Source organism: Mytilus edulis, chromosome 10, assembly GCF_963676685.1.
Source record: "Mytilus edulis chromosome 10, xbMytEdul2.2, whole genome shotgun sequence".
Taxonomy (NCBI): Eukaryota; Metazoa; Mollusca; class Bivalvia; order Mytilida; family Mytilidae; genus Mytilus; species Mytilus edulis.
In genome coordinates, this window is record NC_092353.1 from 27,514,897 (window position 1) to 27,535,906 (window position 21,010).

The 21,010-nt window shown below is 30.8% G+C and overlaps 1 protein-coding gene and 1 long non-coding RNA gene across 4 annotated transcripts in view; both read left to right on the top strand.

Moving 5' to 3' along the window:
• Window positions 1-10,621, top strand: part of LOC139490779 (inositol polyphosphate 5-phosphatase OCRL-like) — a 51,426-nt gene extending 40,805 nt beyond the window's left edge. For 2 of the 3 annotated variants that reach the window (XM_071277769.1, XM_071277771.1), the window contains 6 exons: window positions 209-312; window positions 849-965; window positions 3,036-3,120; window positions 4,253-4,380; window positions 6,253-6,364; window positions 7,660-10,621. In XM_071277769.1, coding sequence (XP_071133870.1) covers window positions 209-312; window positions 849-965; window positions 3,036-3,120; window positions 4,253-4,380; window positions 6,253-6,364; window positions 7,660-7,817 — 704 coding nt within the window. In that variant the 3' untranslated portion in view covers window positions 7,818-10,621. Of the gene's footprint in view, window positions 1-201; window positions 313-848; window positions 966-3,035; window positions 3,121-4,252; window positions 4,381-6,252; window positions 6,365-7,659 lie in introns of all 3 variants that reach the window. The other variant, XM_071277770.1, reaches the window with a different exon arrangement.
• Window positions 10,622-13,433: 2,812 nt separating this feature from the next.
• On the top strand, window positions 13,434-20,498 carry LOC139490780 (uncharacterized). Its single transcript, XR_011656408.1, has 3 exons — window positions 13,434-13,670; window positions 19,203-19,665; window positions 20,357-20,498. It is a non-coding gene; the product is annotated as an uncharacterized lncRNA (long non-coding RNA).
• Window positions 20,499-21,010: the final 512 nt, after the last annotated feature.

Consider the following 21,010-nt stretch of genomic DNA (forward strand, 5'->3'; position numbering starts at 1 on the left):
TAGAAACTGGCAGCCAAATTATATACAAAGCAATGAATAAATATATTGTACATTGTTTGTTGTTACTGAAAAATTTGTACTTTATGGAGATGATGAATTTAAATATAAAACATTTGAGTTATGATAGTTTGCTTGGAAAGAAAACTTGAAATGAAGTATGTATAAAAATTTCTTGATGAGTTTCTCCTTAACCAACATTACATATCAGTGAGTGGTAATTATATTGCTAGTAGTTTTGGAAGTTCTCTAGAAGCTTTGATACAGATGCATGGTCCAGTCAGAGAAATACCTACTGCTCAACTTGTAGAAATTGTAAGTTTTATTGGAATTTGATAGATGGGTAACTTGTTCATTACAGCAAATTCATTCTGTTGGTACTTTATTTAACCATAGTCTGTAAAGTAAAAGATCTGTTTAAATAAAAGCTTATTTGATTGTTTGTTTTATAGTAGGTACTCGAGTATAAGTCGATCCCCTTATAAGTTGTATGCCCTTTTCAGCTCTAAAATCTAAGGATTCAGTCTTGACCCGCCTGTAAGTCTGTTTAAATTGGGACTTTTTTTTTGCAGCAGCCAGTATATGATCATCGGTAAAATCAAGAAATTAAAATGAGTTTCATGCAGTATAAAAAAAAACTTTTTAAGGAGACATTGAAAGTTGAATCACACTTATTGGCTGAATGCATTTAAATTATAATTTTTAAGAATAGTTTAAAGGCTAGTGCTTAGGAAACAAAGATAGAAATAATTCATCCGGGTAATTCTTCTTTATGTGATCTACTAACTTACATGTACAGTATGGTTAGAAAAAAATAGGACAGACTTATTTTCTCCTATGCTTTGTAACAGGAACAACCAGGTAGTTTGGTGAAGCGAGATGTACTAAACCAAGGAGGCAGATTGTATGCCATTCCTAAGGAGATATGGAGACTGGTAGATCATTTGTGGCAGTATGGCTGTGATCAGGTTTGTCCAAAAAACAACTCACATCTTATTTTCCATGTACAACCCTTGCAATATCAAACCAATAACTATTTAGATACTTTCATCTTTATTTTCTCATTTAATGTTAAACACTGATATATCGAAACAACTAATAAGGATTAATATATTGTATTTCATGTAAAGGTACCAAGTTGTATATCTATCTATATATACAAATATATTCTGATATATTTGAAAACATCCAACATTGTACTAATTATGCGCTTACAAATGGGGCATTCAGGTTTACTCTCGTCTGTCTGTACATCCATATGTTCCAATATTGGTTTCCTTTCTCTAACTAAAGTTTGCAGGAATCAAATATTATTATAAACTTATACACAATGGTTATAACCACCAAACACAGATCAAATTTTAAATTGAAAATTTGCTGACTTTGCAGTTACTGCACTCTAACTTTACTTTGCATCAACCTAATGTTATGAAACTTGCAGACTGTTCAAATTAAATCTAGCCTACCAGAGGTTGTGTTTATGCTATATGTATACTTTACATTGACTTTAAGGGGGTAAGGCCAGGATTTTTTAATTTATTGGTTTACGGATCCGCCGACCCGATTTTGCTGATTTCCAGAATAAAAATAAAATTCACTTTTCACGCTTTTTTATTCCCGCCGACCTTAACAAATACATTATCCCTGAAAAATAATTAAAATATTTTTTTTCCTGAAATGAAATGAAATGCATTAATCACTAACAAAATTGACAACACTTTCTGGTGTGAAAAAAAAACCCCTTCCAATTTACGTTTCTAAATATAGACAAATCAATTATAACTGACCTTGAAATGTCGTTTGCGCAAATAATTTTGCGGAACGAAACTTGTGTTTAAAACCAATTACACAATAAGTTCGTTTACCTTATTTGTCATCAGTCCGTAAGATGCATCATCTCATAGAAATAGACTTGTCCAAATGTGGACAGGGTGAAGGCATCAAATTAAAGAACTGAATATTAACAAATCATTAGGAATTTTCTTGTTTTTATAGGTAATAAAAAAAATGTCGTTCATTTGGATAAAAAAACGGGAATGCAAGACAACAGATTAACCCGATATCGTTTTTCCAGTGAACGATTCTATTAGGTTTTTGACACGTGTGTTGAAACTGATTTTCGTACGACGTTTATATGCATTTTTTCTTTATCAGTTTTCGTGCTTGAAGATCATTATTTACCAAGTTTTCTGGAATTGATTAAGAGCTACGCGAATCTATTTTTCTTGTTTCTGAAATGATGATTTAATTTTGTCTTTGTCCGTGCATCCCCTTTTTTTTTACTGTAAATTACTAGACAATGTCATGCGTAGTTTATAACAGCTGAGCAATAATATTTCATCGAACTAAAATTTTAGAAATGATGATTAAATAGCATAACAAACATATTGCTAGAAAGGTGAAATATATATTGATTTTGCATATTTTTTTGTCTTCAAAGATGATTTTTTTTCTTTTTTTTTTCCCCGACCGACCGACCCGACTTTTTCATGGGGAAAATCCGTAAACCAACAAATTAAAAAACCGTGGCCTAACCAACACTTCAACTAAAATAGATTTTGCTTGTTTCATTTTCATAAAATTTTGACAAAATATTTTCTTGACCTGTTTACGCAAATATGAAAATTTCTAGAAATTTGATCTGTACAATTTACAGGAATAATTTGGTTGAATCAATAGCAGAAAGACAAACACTAATTTGATCGATGAAAAGCTGGATTTCTCCTTACTTAAAGACTGATTAAAATGCACAGCTGATTTTTAAGAGTTAACTCCTTAACGTGTTCTGTACCCCCTAATATAACACTTTGAAAATACACTCCTCCTTAGATTAACACAGTCTCATGCATATATACACTGTCTAAAATAAAACCAACAACTTCTGCAAATTAATGTCCTTTCTTCCTCAGGATCTCCATGATTCTGTGACATCTTGGCAATTCATCCTGCACTGTGTCTGTCACTCTTTTAACTAGGTTACATCTAAGTTTATGAAATCTGAGGTCAAATATTTACCCCACATTATTCTTGTTTTGCAGGAAGATTTGTTTCAGCAACCAGGTTTGAACAAAGAGATTCAACTGATAAGGGATTGTCTTGATACTGGTGCTCCAGAGAAGATTCGTATCCTTTACAAATACACAAAGTCATATTTTTAAATTCTGACTTATTATGATATTAATGATCAAATTTTATCAAAAGACAGAATTTGATTTACTTAGATAACTCAATGAGCTAAAAGGTGTCTTGAAAGGGATTTTTTTTCATGCACATAAAACATGTGAAGACCTTTACAATTCAAACACTGGACCTTTACTCATGTTAATAATCTCATCAAGCCATATGAGCTTTTATCATCACTTGCTGTATGTTGTTTGTCTTCTTTAAATGTTGCAAAAATCTTCTCTGAATTAGGATGCCAACTGGAATCAAACTTCCACAATCATTCTTTGAGTATCTTTTATCTGATGATCTAGCCTACCAATAAACATGCATGGATTTCCAAGGCTAAAAATGATTATAGAGGAAAAATGCCATTAGTTTTTGTTATCTTGAAATTGTTATTGAGAGAGATAATTTGAAAGGGCAGAAATGTTCTGAATGTCAAATTTTTACTGAAACTTTCAGGTGACTCTTTATTGGAGTTTTTGCCCTTAAATGATGATTTATGCATTTTTTTATTACTCTTTTAGCTATTATCTTGAAATCTTTAATAAAAAGATAGAAACTATGAAAAGCAATATTAAGTTCATGATTAGCTCTACAAATAAATCAGCATGGCTGCAATTGAAGAGGTCTTGCCCTTGAATGACTTTCCATGTATTGTTATGTTGTTATTTTTGCAGTAGATCAAGAGAAATTTAGAGCAGGACAAGATTTACAAATAAGTTACTGTGGATTCATTATTTATTGTTGGATACCAATTTTCGAGGCTTTCGTGGTTACTGGTGATCCACGAAAATTAAACGTTCAATGAATAACAAATTTTCTATAGCATGTATAGGCTTATATTCAGACTTGGGCAAAACCACAAATGAAATATCCACGAACATGCAAGTTTCCCGTAATCCATGAAAATGGGTCCCCACAAAAATAAATGAATCCACAGTAACAGGAAAAAAATATGAAGTCAACATTTGATAGGAGTTAATGCACTTGAAAGAAAACCAAAATGTATATATGTCATCAGCTTGAGCAGAATGTAAAAATTATAATAACAAAACATCTTATATTATAGTTTCTTAACATATTTTAGCTGGTAGCATCCATTCTATAGCAGAAGGATTATTGCTGTTTTTAGAATCCCTTCCAGATCCTGTCATTCCAAAAAGTGTACACAGGCGATGTTTAGAATGTTCTAATAACTACCTACTGTGTAAACAGGTAAGTACACTGAATATCTCTTCAAAGATGTGTTAATACATATCACTGTCTATTTGGTAGATTAAAAATAACTTAATGTAAAAATCCCTCAAAGAATTTTTGTTCAAAGATATCAAAATGAGGTTCAAGTTTTAGTGGGAAAGCAGGTAAGTAAATCAGATATCATACAAAAAAATAACCTGATTAAGCTCATCACATGGTCATTTAAGCCTTTTTAAAAATTCTCAGCGAGTCATGTCACTTTTGTTAAACTTTTAATTTGTTCACCTTATCCTCGGAACTTAACCATAAAAAGATCTACTGGGCTATTGTTTATTTTAAAGCTATTCTTAAATCACTGGGTCAATTCTTAGGATACCTAGTTTCAATTTGATCAAAGTTATTGTGTGACATGCTTTTGAAGCCCAGATATATAGAATTTATTTAAAGTTCAATGGATCATCTGATTAGTGGTTGCTTAATGTCTAGTAAAAAAGTTCAATTAATTAGAGTTTTCTTTGAATTTTTGTAACTAGTGTTTGTCTAAAAGTAATCCAGTGGTCTCGTTAGCCCAAAATAGAAGGGCGCCGCGCCCTGGGTGCCCTTAGCCGCGCCCTGTGTGCCCTCAGACGCGCCCTTCTGCCCTGACGCTGTTTTTCGAAAAACCCTTGTGCCGTTTTGGTAAAATTGCCTTTTGTTTCAATCGATTTCTTATCAGAAGTTCAATTACATATCTGACACCTGGTGATTGCCCCCAGGTAACGAGGTTAATCATGTCATTACAATCAATTATAGTGGATAAGACTTCAAAGGTGTTAATTACTAGGTAATTTAATTTTAAGACAATGTACCTTTGTCATAAATATGATGAATGTGTCGGCATTTTCTTTTCGATCCTCAAGTCACCATGGAAGAGTGTATGAATGAAGACTTTCGTGAATTTAGAATTGAATTGAAGTTATCAAAATAAAACTATGCCTTTACAGAAACATCGCTCATCTCAACTTGTGAGCGACAAGCAGACGTAAACATGGAAATTAATTTTGGAGTTATTTCCCCTGAAAAAGCTTATTACAAAATTGTGCTCCTAAAATATTATCTAGCACTAAAAATAGGAAAAAATAACCAATTGAATACAAAATTATATAAGAATGTTACCTTAAGGATATTAACTGTCTTTGAACATACAAAAAAAAATATATTGCAATTTATTTTTGATAATCATACTTTTGGCAATCCATGTTTTATACATTGTCAAAACAGAAATTTTCTGAACAGGTGTCCAAGCTATGTACTTTCTAACCTGAAAGTGTGCAGTTTAACTCTCATCACAAATCAACTTGATGAAGCTACACTAAATAATATAATTCTGAACATGAACAATGAAAACAGGTGTTGAGGGTCAAGCTCTAGATGAAAATTTTAAAGTACTCTGTCATGTACATGTATGGTCAACTATGAGATGTTTAGTTTATGATCTTTCTTTTGGAAGGAGAGGGGGTGGGGGAGAAAAGTAAGTTTATTTTGCCTCTTTTGGTTAATAGTATGAATGTGTATTGCCATGTTTTATGAACATGTAGTATGAATGACTTTTCTTATGCAAATTTTATAGAATAAATAATCAAAACAACAACTTATGCATCTTATTAACAATATATACAGAAAAAAAAATATGTGAAATCGTGATACACGCAGGGACGTAGACAAAAAAAAATGAGCAGTGCCTTCTCCTATCATAAAAAAGTGCCCTGCCCTCCACTGGCACCCTGCCCCTTTTGAATTCTAGCTAGAGCACTGTAATCCATCTAAGTTTATTTTGATATTTGTATGTAATGCAGATAAAGAAAGATTGTGATCAACTGACTTCTTTATGTTGTTCCCTATATTTTTCAGATTATACTGCAAATTCCTGAATACCATAGAAACGTGTTTAGATATCTATGTTCATTCCTCAAAGAACTCCTGTCAAAATCACAAAACAACGGTTTAGACATTAAATTTCTAGGTAAGTCATCATTTTATATTCCAACTGTTTATTAGGTGTAATACCACCATTGATTTTCCCCTATTAGTCTTTGTTAAATTTGCACTTTTCAAAAAATTGTGCACAATTTATCTTTGTTTCAAATAAAGAAATACTTGGCATGAGTAAAGTTTTATCCTGTCCAGTTCTATAGAAAAAAATTCACATAACATTTCATTGCATATAAGAAAATAACCATCATTGGAAGTTAACCAATCAAATTTCTCCCCTTATTCTATCTGTGTACAAGGTTTAGTCACCATGTAACCTCAAGATTACAAAATTATAGAAATCACAAATAAAAAATAATGGTGTTTTGAAATACCAAAGACATATGTTTATGACACAGAAATAGTTTTACTGCAATAAAATGTAGGATTAATTACCTACAACGGTCAAATTCAAGGGATATTTTTTTCGACCTACTTTCGTATACAACCGGATGTGGTGGTATTACACCTTTATACCTGTAAAAAAATGGTTATTATTTGACCCCAGTCTGTCTTTCTAAATGTCTGCACAAATTTATGAATTGTTTGTGTACTCCACTTCTCCTCTTAGATTTCTATGTAGACAATTTTCATTTATCAGAACCATTGAATGGTATGCATATGGTTAATATTTTGATTTTCATGATTTTTTTTCTTAATCAAGTTATCTTACACTGGTCTGAGATCACAGTTTTCTTCCTTTGATTTTCATTTTCTACAAATTAGTACCCATTGTGGACAGTATAGATATAGAAAGATATGGTCTGAGTGCCAATGAGACAACTCTCCATCCAAATAACAATTTAAAAAAAAGTAAACCATTATAGGTCAAAGTACGGCCTTCAACACGGAGCATTGGCTCACACCGAACAACAAGCTATAAAGGGCCCCAAAATTACTAGTGTAAAACCATTCAAACGGGAAAACCAATGGTCTAATCTATTTAAAATTAAAAAAAGGAGAAACGAGAAACACGTATAAATTACATAAACAAACAACAACTACTGTACATCAGATTCCTGACTTATACCTTTTTTTCATGCACCATTCAAACATTGATTTATTCAAAATCATTTGATACTGCAAACATAAAATCTAAATATGAAGTAAAGCAGATGTTAGACTAGTCAACAAGAAAATATTAAACAGCCTTACAAAATCATTTCACATAAAAAATACCTGTTTCATCAGGACTCCTTGTGTTTTTTGAAAATACTAACAAAATTTGTTTAAAACCTCACTTTGACATTGCTTTCACTGATTGACATTGGTTCTATATTTTTACAGCATCCTTGTTTGGTGATGTGTTTTTAAGACCAGACCATCATTATGTTCCAACATCCTCTAAATCCAACAAAAATGTCCGCAGTGTAGCAAAAGAAGAAGAGATGAAAAGAGCTGCTTTTGTTTACCATTTCTTGTCTAATAGTATTGATGACGTGTGAATCTTGTCAGCATTTCCTGAAACCCTACAACAGCTTTCGATGTTGTGCAGCAACTGATAGGAACAGAATTGTTAAAAGATCTGTCAAGTTTATTAGTAACAATACAAAAGCGACTGTTTGTTATGAAGATGAATAGTATTATCTGAAATATGGACAACTTAGCATTATCTGCATATAAAACAGAGAAATAGTTTTGAGATTTTGTTCGTTTCAAGTTTTACAAGATGGAAATGTTGCTTCAGCTATATACAATCTGTGATAATCAATATTTTGTGTGGAGTCATTTGTAGGATGTGACATTTTTAAATATGTGTTGTTCATGAGTGTACTTTTATATTGATATAATACATGTATCACACATTTTAACAACTGGTCATTTAAATGATACATACAAGTTAGTCTTTCTGTAATGTAGTGAATCTCTGACTTTTGACTTGCTATTTCGTGATTGTTTAAGTCCTTGGAAAATAATGTGATAAAATTCTGAATATTAACCAGAACTAAGTTACAATAACAAAGGCCAAATGATCTCTTTCGGCTTTTTAAACAAGTCAAATAAGGAATTATTTACATGTTAGAACAGTATCTCACATGAAATATAATTTGCTGAATAGTATTGATTTTTTTTCAAACATCATTTGCTGAATAGTATTGATTTTTTTTCAAACATCACCACTTGCATGTAGGTTAAGAATACAGTATTGAATGTTTGCTATTTATTTTTTGAAAATAGTCACAATTCATACAGATAACTTTTTAAATATTTAAACCTTCAAAATAATCCCTGTACCCACAACTAGTTCAATTTTTTTTCTCTATGGTTTAATGCATCATTCAGGGAATTTAGCCATCTTGAAATTACAACAAGCCAATTAGATAAGAAACAGTGCATGTGAACATATAAGAACAACTCAATATTATTTCACTTCAACCCTTGAATTGTAAAGTCAGGTAAAAAACAAACTATTTTAGGATGTTGCATTGATATATATTTGAACAAATTATTTGCATAATATTCATGACAATTCATAATTTATCATCAAGTTGTATGATATTAGAATATTCTTATTATGAAAGGGAAAAAATGGAGTGGCTAAAATTATATTTTGTTAACTCTTCTATTTTCATTGTTTGGGTTTCTAAAATTAAAACTAAATGTATTAAATAGAATCATATAATTTTTATCAGCCAATATATTATACAGGTAATGAAAAAGGTCCACATTGTCATGACACAATCATATAAGATATTCTTGTTTCTTTGTGAAATCTTAGGGCATATCATTATTTCACGATCAGCTCATATTTATTAATGTTTTTATTAGAACAAATTTTTTAATTTGTATTCATATAATTGTTCAAACTGCAAGTTGTATTATTTTGTCAATATTAACTGGTTTTTTTCTCACAAGATTTAGGTATGATAAGAGCCCACTTTGATCTCCAATATAGTCTCAACATATTCCAATCATTTTATGTGTTGCTTATTTTAATCCATATAGACACAAATATAAAGAAAGAAAGCAGATTAGAGGATTAATTGTCATGAATTTTATTAAACAAAAGACCCAAAATTGGGTTAATTTTGATTGATTATTTGCAAAGTAAAGTAGAACACCATACATTGCAAAACAAAATTAGTAATTAATATTTACTTGAATATTTTTGATTTTCACAACTACTCATGAATAATGTGAGTATTGAAGGTATTATAATTTTCTATGAAAGATGGCATTGATACTTAACATGTGATTTCTGGAAAAATATCATTAGAATTAAGGAGCCATTAAATGGCATAATGCATCCTTGTTTAATTACGATGGTTACTACATTTGTTCCTTTCATGTGCTTAATATGTGCAGCTAAATAATTGGTTGTTAGGAAAGCATACCTGCCAAATTTTTTTTGGTCATAAGGGATTTAAATCTACTATTATATTGTTTGAATGAGTATGTATGCGCTTAAATACCCTTTTAAATCATTTGAATACTTAATTTGAGGTGTTCAGTTTATAAAACAAAGAATTTCAAAATTCAGGTCATCTTCCCCATAAAATGGGATAACTTGCAGGGCTGGAATAGAAGTGTGTCTAGCTACTAAGCTTTAAAAACCTGATGCCTCCAATATTGTATGTAAAGTCTGATTCTATTGGTGTTCTTCATTTCAACCAACAATTTAAGTATGCTAAATTCTGTTTTCATGTAGTCAAGTGAATGAATTCATACACAAAGAAATAGTTCTGCAAGTGCTAAGGATTTTTTTTTATCCTAAATTAGTTTTAAGTGCTTTTTATTCGAATTATTAGTAAGAAAGGTTATTTAAGAAAGAATTTGTTGATATTGAAACTATTACCAACAATCAGTTTGTGATAATGGAGTCAGTCGAATTCACACATAAAAAATTAAAAAATTTAACCGTTCTTAATTTTTTATGAATCCAGGTTATGTGTTCTTCAAGCAAAAAATTTGATTGGTTTATTGATATTTATGTGCCTTTTGCACATAGACCTTGTCACAAAAGTCATTAAAGTCACAAATGTGTTGAATATGCTTTTTTTCAAAGTCTATCAAAAGTTATTCAAAAGTACCTCTTTACTTCAATAAAAATTTGACAAATTGCATGTTTATAATGTCAAATATTTTCAACTGTATGTTGGAATTAGGTATATTTTTTGTTTAGTTGTATATTCGTCTTTATATTTATGTTATACATATGATTTAAATTTTTATTGTCATTATTTATTCAGTTCATATATTCCTTTAATAAGTTGAAAATCATACAATAAAATCTGTCACAAATATTAAATTTTATCATTTTACACTTACTATTGTTCTGGGAACTTAGTTATTGTCCAATGATATTCGTTGTCTACAAGTATAATCCCTAATAAGGATAGTGTATACTTGCATATTTTTCATATCCCTTCCAAATTTATTTTTTAATGTTTAATGCAAGAAAGGGATGTTATTTAAAGTAAAGTAGTTAATTGGTCTAGTCGAAAAAGGTTAAAAATTAAAATTTGTCTGATGCTGTCTAATAGCATTCAAGAACCCCTTAGCAAAACATAATCCATAAATTGAGTTAATGCTGATACAAATAACTATAATGTTGATGCTTGGTGCCCCAAAAGTAATAAACATATTATTGAGAAAGCACAGGCATGTGTTAATGTTTGAAAAAAAAAATGCACAACTAAAACAAATGTTTTTTTGGGCCTTTTCTCTGTGGTCCTACATCAGTATATCTCTGTCGATAATGAACTATTCCTGTGTCTAAACTGTTACAACCTAGCTATTTTTGTTGTCAAATCATAATTTATATGGCTTCTGATGAAGAATTATAACTGTGACTTGACTGTAACTAAGGCATAACAAACAGACATCAACTACAATGCAAGCCACATTCTTTACCAGGATTTTAATCAGTCTGATTATTCTATCGTTTCTATGACAATTTGCATTATTAAAAAAATATACCACAGGACTACCAATCCTCACTTTGCTATGCCTCTCTGTAGACAAAAAGACGTCTACTTGATTTGACAATCGGGAATTACGAAACCATATGGTTGCAATGACAAAATATTTTCAACTCTACTCCTCGACATAGACACAGTCATAGTCATGTTCATCATCATTATACATCACCTACTCTGCATGATGTCTCTATTAATGACTTTCTGCCAATACGCAAAAACCATTACATCACATTCACACAAAATTTTATTCATTACCCCTTTCAAAACTTCATTCTCTGTTCAATTTATGTTTGGAAACTATTGTTACAGACCCTTATTCAATCCAACACAAACTTTCAGCTATATTTTCGAATATTGCAAGTCGCAGACTTTTCAAACCAGTTCGCATCGAAAAGATGTAAAAGAGAAAAGATCTTTTCTAAAACTTTCCTTTGCCAACAAATGTATCGATGGCGTCAACTTGGACAATATCCTTCATCATAAATTGGCTCAATCCATAATACCTCCTTATGTTAAAGAACAGTCTGTACCAATCATTTCTTATACCTATACCAAACCAATTGCAACTAAAATTTTCAATTTTAAACTCGTTTTGAAGGATCTTTATATTGACGACTTCAAGTCTAAACCTCCTGATTGGACCTGTGCTCGTTCGAAAATCACATATAATCCAGCTGGCCACGTAATTCTGAAATATCGTGAGCCTAAAGCCATCAATTGAAAATACAACTTCAGATTATGCCAGGCAATGAACTAAACTCGAGAAGGAAGACGTAGATGCTCTTTCCCAATGGATGAAGGCTGTGAGGTCGTAAATTAGAATCAAGAAACTGAATGGGTCTATCATTATCCATGTTACGTCAATCTGTAAAGACCCAAATGTTGCAAAACACTTCTTCTACTTCCATGACAAATATGGAACTGGATTTTCCATCACTGAATTGGACACATAAACTACATAAGTGTCCTTACAACCAACGGTATATTGCTGGATCTTCCAAGTGCTCCACGAAACCTCTATCAATTATCAACATCTATTTCATCGGTTTTCAAAAAGTAAAATCACAAAAGTACTGAACTCCGATGAAAATTCGAAACGGAAAGTCCCTAATCAAATGACAAAACACATCAAACGAATGGACAACAACTATCATATTCCTGACTGTACAGACATTTTCAAATGTAGAAAATGGTTGATTGAACCTGGTTTTATAGCGCTAAACTCTTATTTGTATGACAGTCGCATCAAACTCCATTATATTTACAACGATGCGTGAGCAAAACAAATATTAGGTAACGTTGTCATAATAGGGATACAGCAGTAGTCACTGTGTCACAATCTCAAAACAAACAAATATTTAACAAAGAAGCACACAAACATATATCAAATTTAACAGCCACATTCACTGCTTACTTATACATGTATATGTATTTTAAATCAATCCATAAAGCTTTTGTGAAACTGTCTATTCTAGGAGTGGCGTGAATCAGCTGTGGATAAGTAAACAATCCATAAATCTTTTAAGGTACATACAATCTAAGAATCTTTCATCTTGCAATAGTATTAAAACATTTGACTTTCTACTTTAAACAAGTCTTCCCCATTCAAAACTAAAAGATAAATAGAAAGAATTGGTATTGCTCTGTTTAATAAAAACATATTATCGACTTAGAAACAAGTATCTTGTCTTAGGGAGGAATAAATTGTAAAGAGTTCCAAATGGTGAAGTTGAAATCATGCCTTCGTAAATTTTACAGACCCATCATGAGTTGGTTGACCGTTATGGAATATTCGTTTCACAAATGATATCAGATATGTATCGATGTCGTAACTACAATCCGGTTCCCTTTTTCACGAATGTGACGTAACGAATAAGACTATTTACCGGGTTTAAAATAACATGAGCAATATGTACGAAATCTAATAAAACTTATGCTATAAACTAAATACAGACGCGCACTTATTATCAACATAAGAAAAGTATATTAACAAAAATTAAAACCACAAAAATACCGATCTCCGAGAACAAACTCTGAGTATTGAGATAATGATACCCTCCAGGACTGAAAGGCCACAAACAGCGATAAAACAGGCACCCTAAACTGTTATCTATAGGAGACATCTTTTTGTTTATGATAAACAAAATCTAATCGATAACACTTGTTTAAATCTTCTGATGTATTTATATTGTAGATAGACTTGGATTCTTGGAAACTAACCCTATCTGTGAAGTTAGGACCTTTCGGTCTTCTCATGTGACATTATCCCAACAATCGTGTCACATTGTCATTTCCATTTCTAGGAATTATCATTGCGTAACATTATAACAGTGTTTTGGCGAGTTTATAGGGGAACAGATGTCTGCTTGTTATCAGGTAAATTTGGCCTTCTCAGAATAACCCTGTATTGGAAATTATTTATATTATGATCCCTAATTTGCGATAAGTCATGTTCAGATACAGCTTGTATTGTTGACAATTATGTCCAGTGATTTTTTTATAAATATGATAACCTGTTATCTCCTTCAATTGTAGAGTTTATTTCGATGTATCATATTATTTAAAATTGCTTAAATCCACGTTATTTTGACTCGGCTGGATAGTTGTTCTATTGACAATCAAACCCTATCTATTTAATTTATATTATGTACAGGTTTCCAGTGCCAGCGATCAAAACTTGACCATACTATGAAACACGTCATTACTTATTGATGATAACTCTTTTTTGTTTGAAATGCGTTATTGGGCCGTAAGTTTTCTCGTTTGAATTCGTTTATATTTGTCATTTCAGGGTCTTTTATAGTTGACTTCATGTTATGGAGTTTGCCTATTGTTGAAGGCATAACGGTTACCTATCTTTGTTAATTTTTTGGCAATCATACCACATCTTGGTTTTTTTATAAACATGTGCGTTGTTTCGAGTTTTTTTTTTTATTTCATTTGTTCAAATCGAAAACAATCTTGGTATTATCAGCCATGCAACGATTCGCTATAATTGTTTTTTGGAATCCCATCAAATCCGACCTTGTACAAATTAATCAACCCCATAAAAATAATCGAAATACAAGAAAAGAAACGAGAAAATGTAAACCACCAAAACTTGAATGATTTAAAAGTCATGCACACATCACGAATAAATTTGTTTCCAGTATAAAACAAAACACACTAAAAAGACAAAAAAATCAAATGGAATTAATAACAGTCTTTGAATACATACAGATAAGCCAATGTAAAAATAAAAACCCTAGAGAACACAATTTGACCTAAATGTTCTTGTCTTGTTTCATCTATAAAAAAACCCTTTAAGAAATCAAGTATATAGAAAAAAACAACAAACATTAAGTTGATAATTATCGACATAATGTGGATTCATTTATTTTTCGCATGTTCGAATTTTCAGGAATTAAAGAAAACTAACATGTTCGTGAATATTTGTTCCCCTGTACCCACGAAACCAACGGAAATTGGTATCCAACGAAAAATAATGTCAGTTGTCAAAACGTATAGGATTTTTTTGTCTGCATTCTCTTCAACTTTGTACTTTATATGACCTTTTCAACCTTTTTTAATCGGGCGTCACTGAGGAATCTTTCGTAGACGAAACGCGCGTCTGGTGAAAATACAAAATTTAAATCCATGAGTTTTTTTTTACAATCATAGCACATTTTCTTATTTATATGCATTATGAATAATAACCAATAATAAATTGGTGTTAGAAATCCCAATCTCTGTTAGGTCGTTTTTTGTTTTATATATATATATATATATATAAAATATGTAAAAAGTATGAATTATGATATAAAACTATTCGTCGATGATACTAGTACATCACTATTCGTTGTTATGTACCATATATAAATACGGGTTGAAATCAAATTGCTTTCCAGTACTATAAATGAAATTAACACTTTAATGCGTCCAAATTGCTTTTCTTTATAAGGGACGATAAAACCTCAAATCTGCAAAGCCAAAATACACAAAAAAAACCTGTTTAAAATATCATAAAACACGAGGAGCCATTTGACCAAAACTGAACTTAAATCTTTGTCTGAAGGCGTTGACACATTAGTTTTAAAAAGATAATTTATAACTTATCAAGAGCATATAATATGATACGCCCACATCAGTAAAAGAACTATTTTGCCACTTTCGGGTGCGCATGTAAATATTTATATTAAAAATAGGGATAGTTAGTTATCAAATGTACCAGGATTATAATATATTACATCAAACGCGCGTTTCATCTACATAAGACTCATCAGTGACGCTCAGATCAAAATAGTTATAAAGCCAAACAAGCACAAAGTAGAAGAGCATTGAGGACCCAAAATTCCAAAACGTTGTGCCAAATACGGCTAAGGTAATCTATGCAAGGGATAAGAAAATCCTTATTTTTTACGAAACATTCAATGTTTTGTAAACAGAAAATTTACAAAAATGACCATATACTTGATATTCATGTCAACACCGAAATGCTGACTACTGGACTGTTGATACCCTCGGGAACGAACCGTTCACCAGCAGTGGTGTAAATAGTTATCAAAGGTACCAGGATTATAATTTATTACACCAGACACGCGTTTCGTCTACAAAAGAATAATCAGTGACTTTCAGATCAAAATACTTATAAGGCCAAACAAGTTCAAAGTTGAAGAGTAGTGAGGACCCAAAATTCCAAAAGTCGAGCCAAATACGGCTTAGGTAATCTATGCATGGGATTAAAAAATCCTAAGTGCCATTCATTTAATATACAGTGATTATTATGGTATAATATCTCTCTCGAACTTGATTGAATAAAGACAACAGTAGTATACCTCTTTTCAAAAGCTATAAATCGATTAAGAGAAAACAAATTCGGGTTACAAACTAAAACCGAGGGAAACACACATTAACATATTTGTTATTTCAATCTAGGTTGGCTTGAAAAACATAATTTTCTGTTTGGAATTTAAGGTGTGCTCATGCGAATTTTGCAAATAATAGGTATCATGGCGTTACTGGTTTGTTGTTTAAACTTTTTTTCATTTTATTTGTGTTCTTTTAATTAAGGGATACAGAAGGTTATTATAAGGTTAGTGTATGCAAATACTTTTTACTAATTACCTTTTATTGTACACCCTTATATTTTCTTCAATATCCTATGTGACATAATCCCAAGCATATAAGATTTGAAATTTTGAAGAAAGTCAAACTATTTTTTGTGATATTGACGCTTTTCCTGATGATTGGAGTTTCGATACCATTAGTTTGAATACAACATGTATGCAAATCATTTCTAATCAGGTACCTTACTCATATGTTAGAATGTGATCTCTGGCATTTGAATTTTTATAAAATGATTTCTGTTAGTTCCAAACGGTATGTACTGTATTTTCTATCGCTCTAGACGCATCTAAACAAAAAATCAGGCATACTAATTGATTAAAGATATTCTTATAAAACTTGAGTTATATACTTCTGATATAGTTCTATTGATAATTGACTAGTTTATGTTGAAATAACAAAGATTATTTGTGCAGTTTTGACCTTTCGGTAAGTTCATATGACACAATCCCAACAATCGATTTACCAGTTAAACTACCACCCAATTCATTTTTTTTTCATTGCTATTATCCGTTTCTAGGAATACATATTACATTACATGTTTCTACTTTTTTGCTCATGTTTAGGAGAACGGACTTTATTTCTTATAAGATAAAAGTATGTATTTGACCTTTTCTCAATATCTTTGTATTGTAAATCTATTTTTCTGCAATTTTCTATTTGTGAAAACCTAAACGATATCAATATTGCAATTCTAAGAAATGAGAAACTATGCCTTATTGTTTTAAATTTCCGTTTAGTACTGACTTAAATGGACTTCATTTTTCCCCTTCAAATTTAACTTTAAATTCAGCCAATGCTTTCAAGTTATGTTTCAAATATTGTTGTTGTTATTGGTTTTGGTAGGCGACTTACTTATGTAGTAATTGCTCCTTAAATTCATATAACATAAATATTATGTATATATACTTTCAGTCCTTAATTTATTTTTAGTATTACGTTTTGGCGAGTTATTATATCAAACTTTGGCGAACATGTTTGACTGAATTACTCAGATATATATATATATATGTTGAGAGACAAAAAAAAAAAAAAAAAAAAAAAAAAAAAAAACACATAACAGAAGATACATGTAATAGGAAAATGAAAAAAAAAGCAAATGATAGTCCCTAATGAGATGCATTATTTATTGATAGGTATCATGAAATTGTTTAGAAATGTTATCTGCTTATTCACCTTTGTGTCGTCTGTGATATACTTATATAAAAAAAGTATATTTAGAAACATGTAACAAGACATGTGCTAGTTAATGTTTCAAATATGCTAAACTGTTATCTCCTTAAATCGCAGTGAATATATTCCGATATGTTTATTTTAATTCTATAAAGTTATTTCTTTGGAAGTGTTTTATGTTCATCAAAATTAAATAAACCCGACAATTCGGGAAAGTAGCAAACAAGGAAATATTATTAAGGAGTCTTCATAGGAATCCTTATTCCTCGAATGTACACAAAAATACGCACCTTAAATGTTTTTCTTTAAAAATAAAACCTATAATAAAATTTCACTGCACTAGTATGCGACAGATTAATTTGTATGAAAACTTAAAATCGAATAAAATAAAATTAAAACATTTATATGAAATAATTTCCCTATACATGTATGTATGTTTTTATAAATCCCAAACGAACCTATTTGTTTCGAAAAAAACTGTGAATTGGATCTTTTTATGTTATAAATTTAAATATTTTTGTAATTTGTTTTATATATCTAATTAGATAAATATATCATTTTGCATGTTAACACAACAGTTCTGAAAGAAATTGGTTAGTGTCGAACAATTGTTCTGTTGTATCTCAACTAACTTGCGTCTATACCTTTGCACGCCTTGGCTTTTTAAATAGTATCATTTGTCAAAAATTTAAGAAACCAATTCACTATTTCGCGGAAAAAGTATTATTATTAATTTCACACTTTATAATTTTGATCTTAACTGGATTTGGCTTTCATTTGTATGTCTTTTTTTGTGTGAAATTTCTTCAATTGTTTCGGTTTTATACATCCTTGGCTTCCAATTATTCAGCAATGATCATTCATAAAGCAAGTAAATCCAGAAAAAAATGCTTCGAATGCAACAATATTCTTCTTCCAAAGTATTGGTTGAATATTAAGATATATGTCAGGTTAGCATAAATCATTTGATAAACATGCAAACAAGTAATTTTGTGCAATAATAAGTTTGTTTTCTTGTGCAACTAATAGCTTATAAAAATAAATGATGCCGCAAATGATATCCTAATATCTTAAAAATAAAAGGACTGCAACCATTTTTTGTATCTTTAACAGGTACTTGAACACACACATATTCTGGTTGTCGTTAACATGCCTTCACTGAGCTTTTAACTTGGCCTAAAGATTTATTTTTCATTCATCCATAAAAAAATCAAATCAAACAAACATAAACATACAGATATATTCATTCCAAATAGGAAAAGTTTGTTTTGATATTCATTTGAAAGACAGAGATTACCTGCAAACATTATAATTACTAAGTGTTTTCACTACACTTAATTTTAAGCAGCCACTATTCCTTCAATGCAAGTATATATGTACCTATATTGTGTCCGCATATCAAAGGATGTAGGCATTCAAGGAATATACCATTACAACTGACCAAATTAAAAAAAATCATAAGAACCCCAAAATGCAATCAATTAATGGTTCTTTCTGTTGATTTTTTTTCAATCTGTAGTCGTTTGTACTGATTTTTTTTGGTCATTGTTTTAATTCTTTTTATTTAGTTTAAATAATGTTAAACTGCTTCTTTTTTTCATTATGATATTCAAATATTTTCTTTTTTTGTAGTGTGGTCTAATACGGAGTACATGTATATACATCTGAGATACGATGCAATGCATTCGACAGTTGTGGAAGTATTGGATTATATAACCTTGAATTCATAAACAAAGATGTGTTTGTCTGGAAGCAAATTTCTGAAATTTTTCGCTTGCACACGGATTAAATCATTCATTATCTTATGTGGTTAGTCTTTGGTTCTTAAAATCCACACTATTAATAACAACTGGAAGTGAACATAGGAAATTAAAAGCTAACTTATGCTCTTATATGAACAATCGGAACACCTGTCAGAGAATGTACGGTGTTGTAGGAAGAAGAAAAAGGTTCGTTATAAAGATTATCGTGCATTTGAAATGATCAAATATGGTAATATTTTCTTGTCAGTTTTGTGTTGGAATAAATACACCTACAAAGTTGAGGAGAAGACTTGCATAGGAAAGAAGACTTGCATAGCAACACAACAAGACAGGTAAACTAAATGGATGATTGAAATATAAATAATATGCATATTTCATTTTATATTGATAATGACTGTATACTTCAAAATAAGTCACTCATGAGTATTTCGCGAGTTAAGGGTATGATTGCACAGCATGAAAATACATGAAATGACATGGTACAAATAATATAATAGAAAAATATGAATGTCTTAATACACTTCAAAATGTAATCTGAGTAGAGCAAAATATGTCCACTTGTTAATATTTTATGGCGTGGCTGGATATATAGTGGTTATATGCATTGTATGTTTCAGAAATGTAATATATGTTTTGAATTTAGAGATTCATATTTGTTTTCGAGTGATGATTATGCAAATTATTGTTTGAAGATGTCTATTATCACTTTATTGTCTGTATCAATCTATACAGTTAACTATAATTATACTGTGAGGGAGCTTCACAAATATCTTTTCCAATGTAGTTTCTGACGCACCTTATGTTTGAAGCAAACAATTCCAGACGACTAGAAATTTTACGAAAAACATACCACATTTAAATTTTATTAATCTAGGTAAAGTCATGCCTAAAAAGTCTTCCAAGGGGCACAGGTTAGTCTCTACTCCGAGTGAAATATGTGGTGTAAATACAGCTATTTCATATGCCGAATATTCACACATAAAAACCGCATACAAATTTGGTCCCTGGCTGTTGTTATTTTAGGTCTACAGATGATTCTTCTATGGGAAGGGCACATAATGGTATTTCACCAAGGTATTCTGCAGTAAATATGAGATGACTAAAAATTTCCAGTTCTAAAAATCGAAAAAACGAATCTGACGATTGCTTTTTATTAGGTATGTAGTACATTTTTTTATTTTTTTGTTGATTTATTTTATTTAAACCACATATTTAAAACAAAATATTCTTTTGACCTTTTTTTGTGTTTAAAAAAATGTATAACAATTATTTACATTATGGTAAAAACATGAATATTTCCACAGCTTTATATTTGATACGATTGGGGGTGCTCGGCGCCCTAATACATTTGGAAAGAATTGGAATGTTGCCTTATCGTGTAGTCGGAAAAAGGCGGCCATTTTGCTTTTGCGTATAATGATTATGGTTGTTGACTATTTTGGATTAAAGTGGTGGTCTTCAAAACGGTTATAATCAAGCAATTATTGATCAGCTCGGCATAACGCTAACCTCGTCGATGTTTACTGCTGAATGAGTCGCAGTCACAGATCTAGATGTTTACAAGAAGCCTATTCGGGTGGCATGCAATAGATATCTGTGAGTACTGTTACATCGAATAATCATCGGATATAACACTCTCCCATCCACAGTTATGATAGGTGTGTATGCTGATACAGA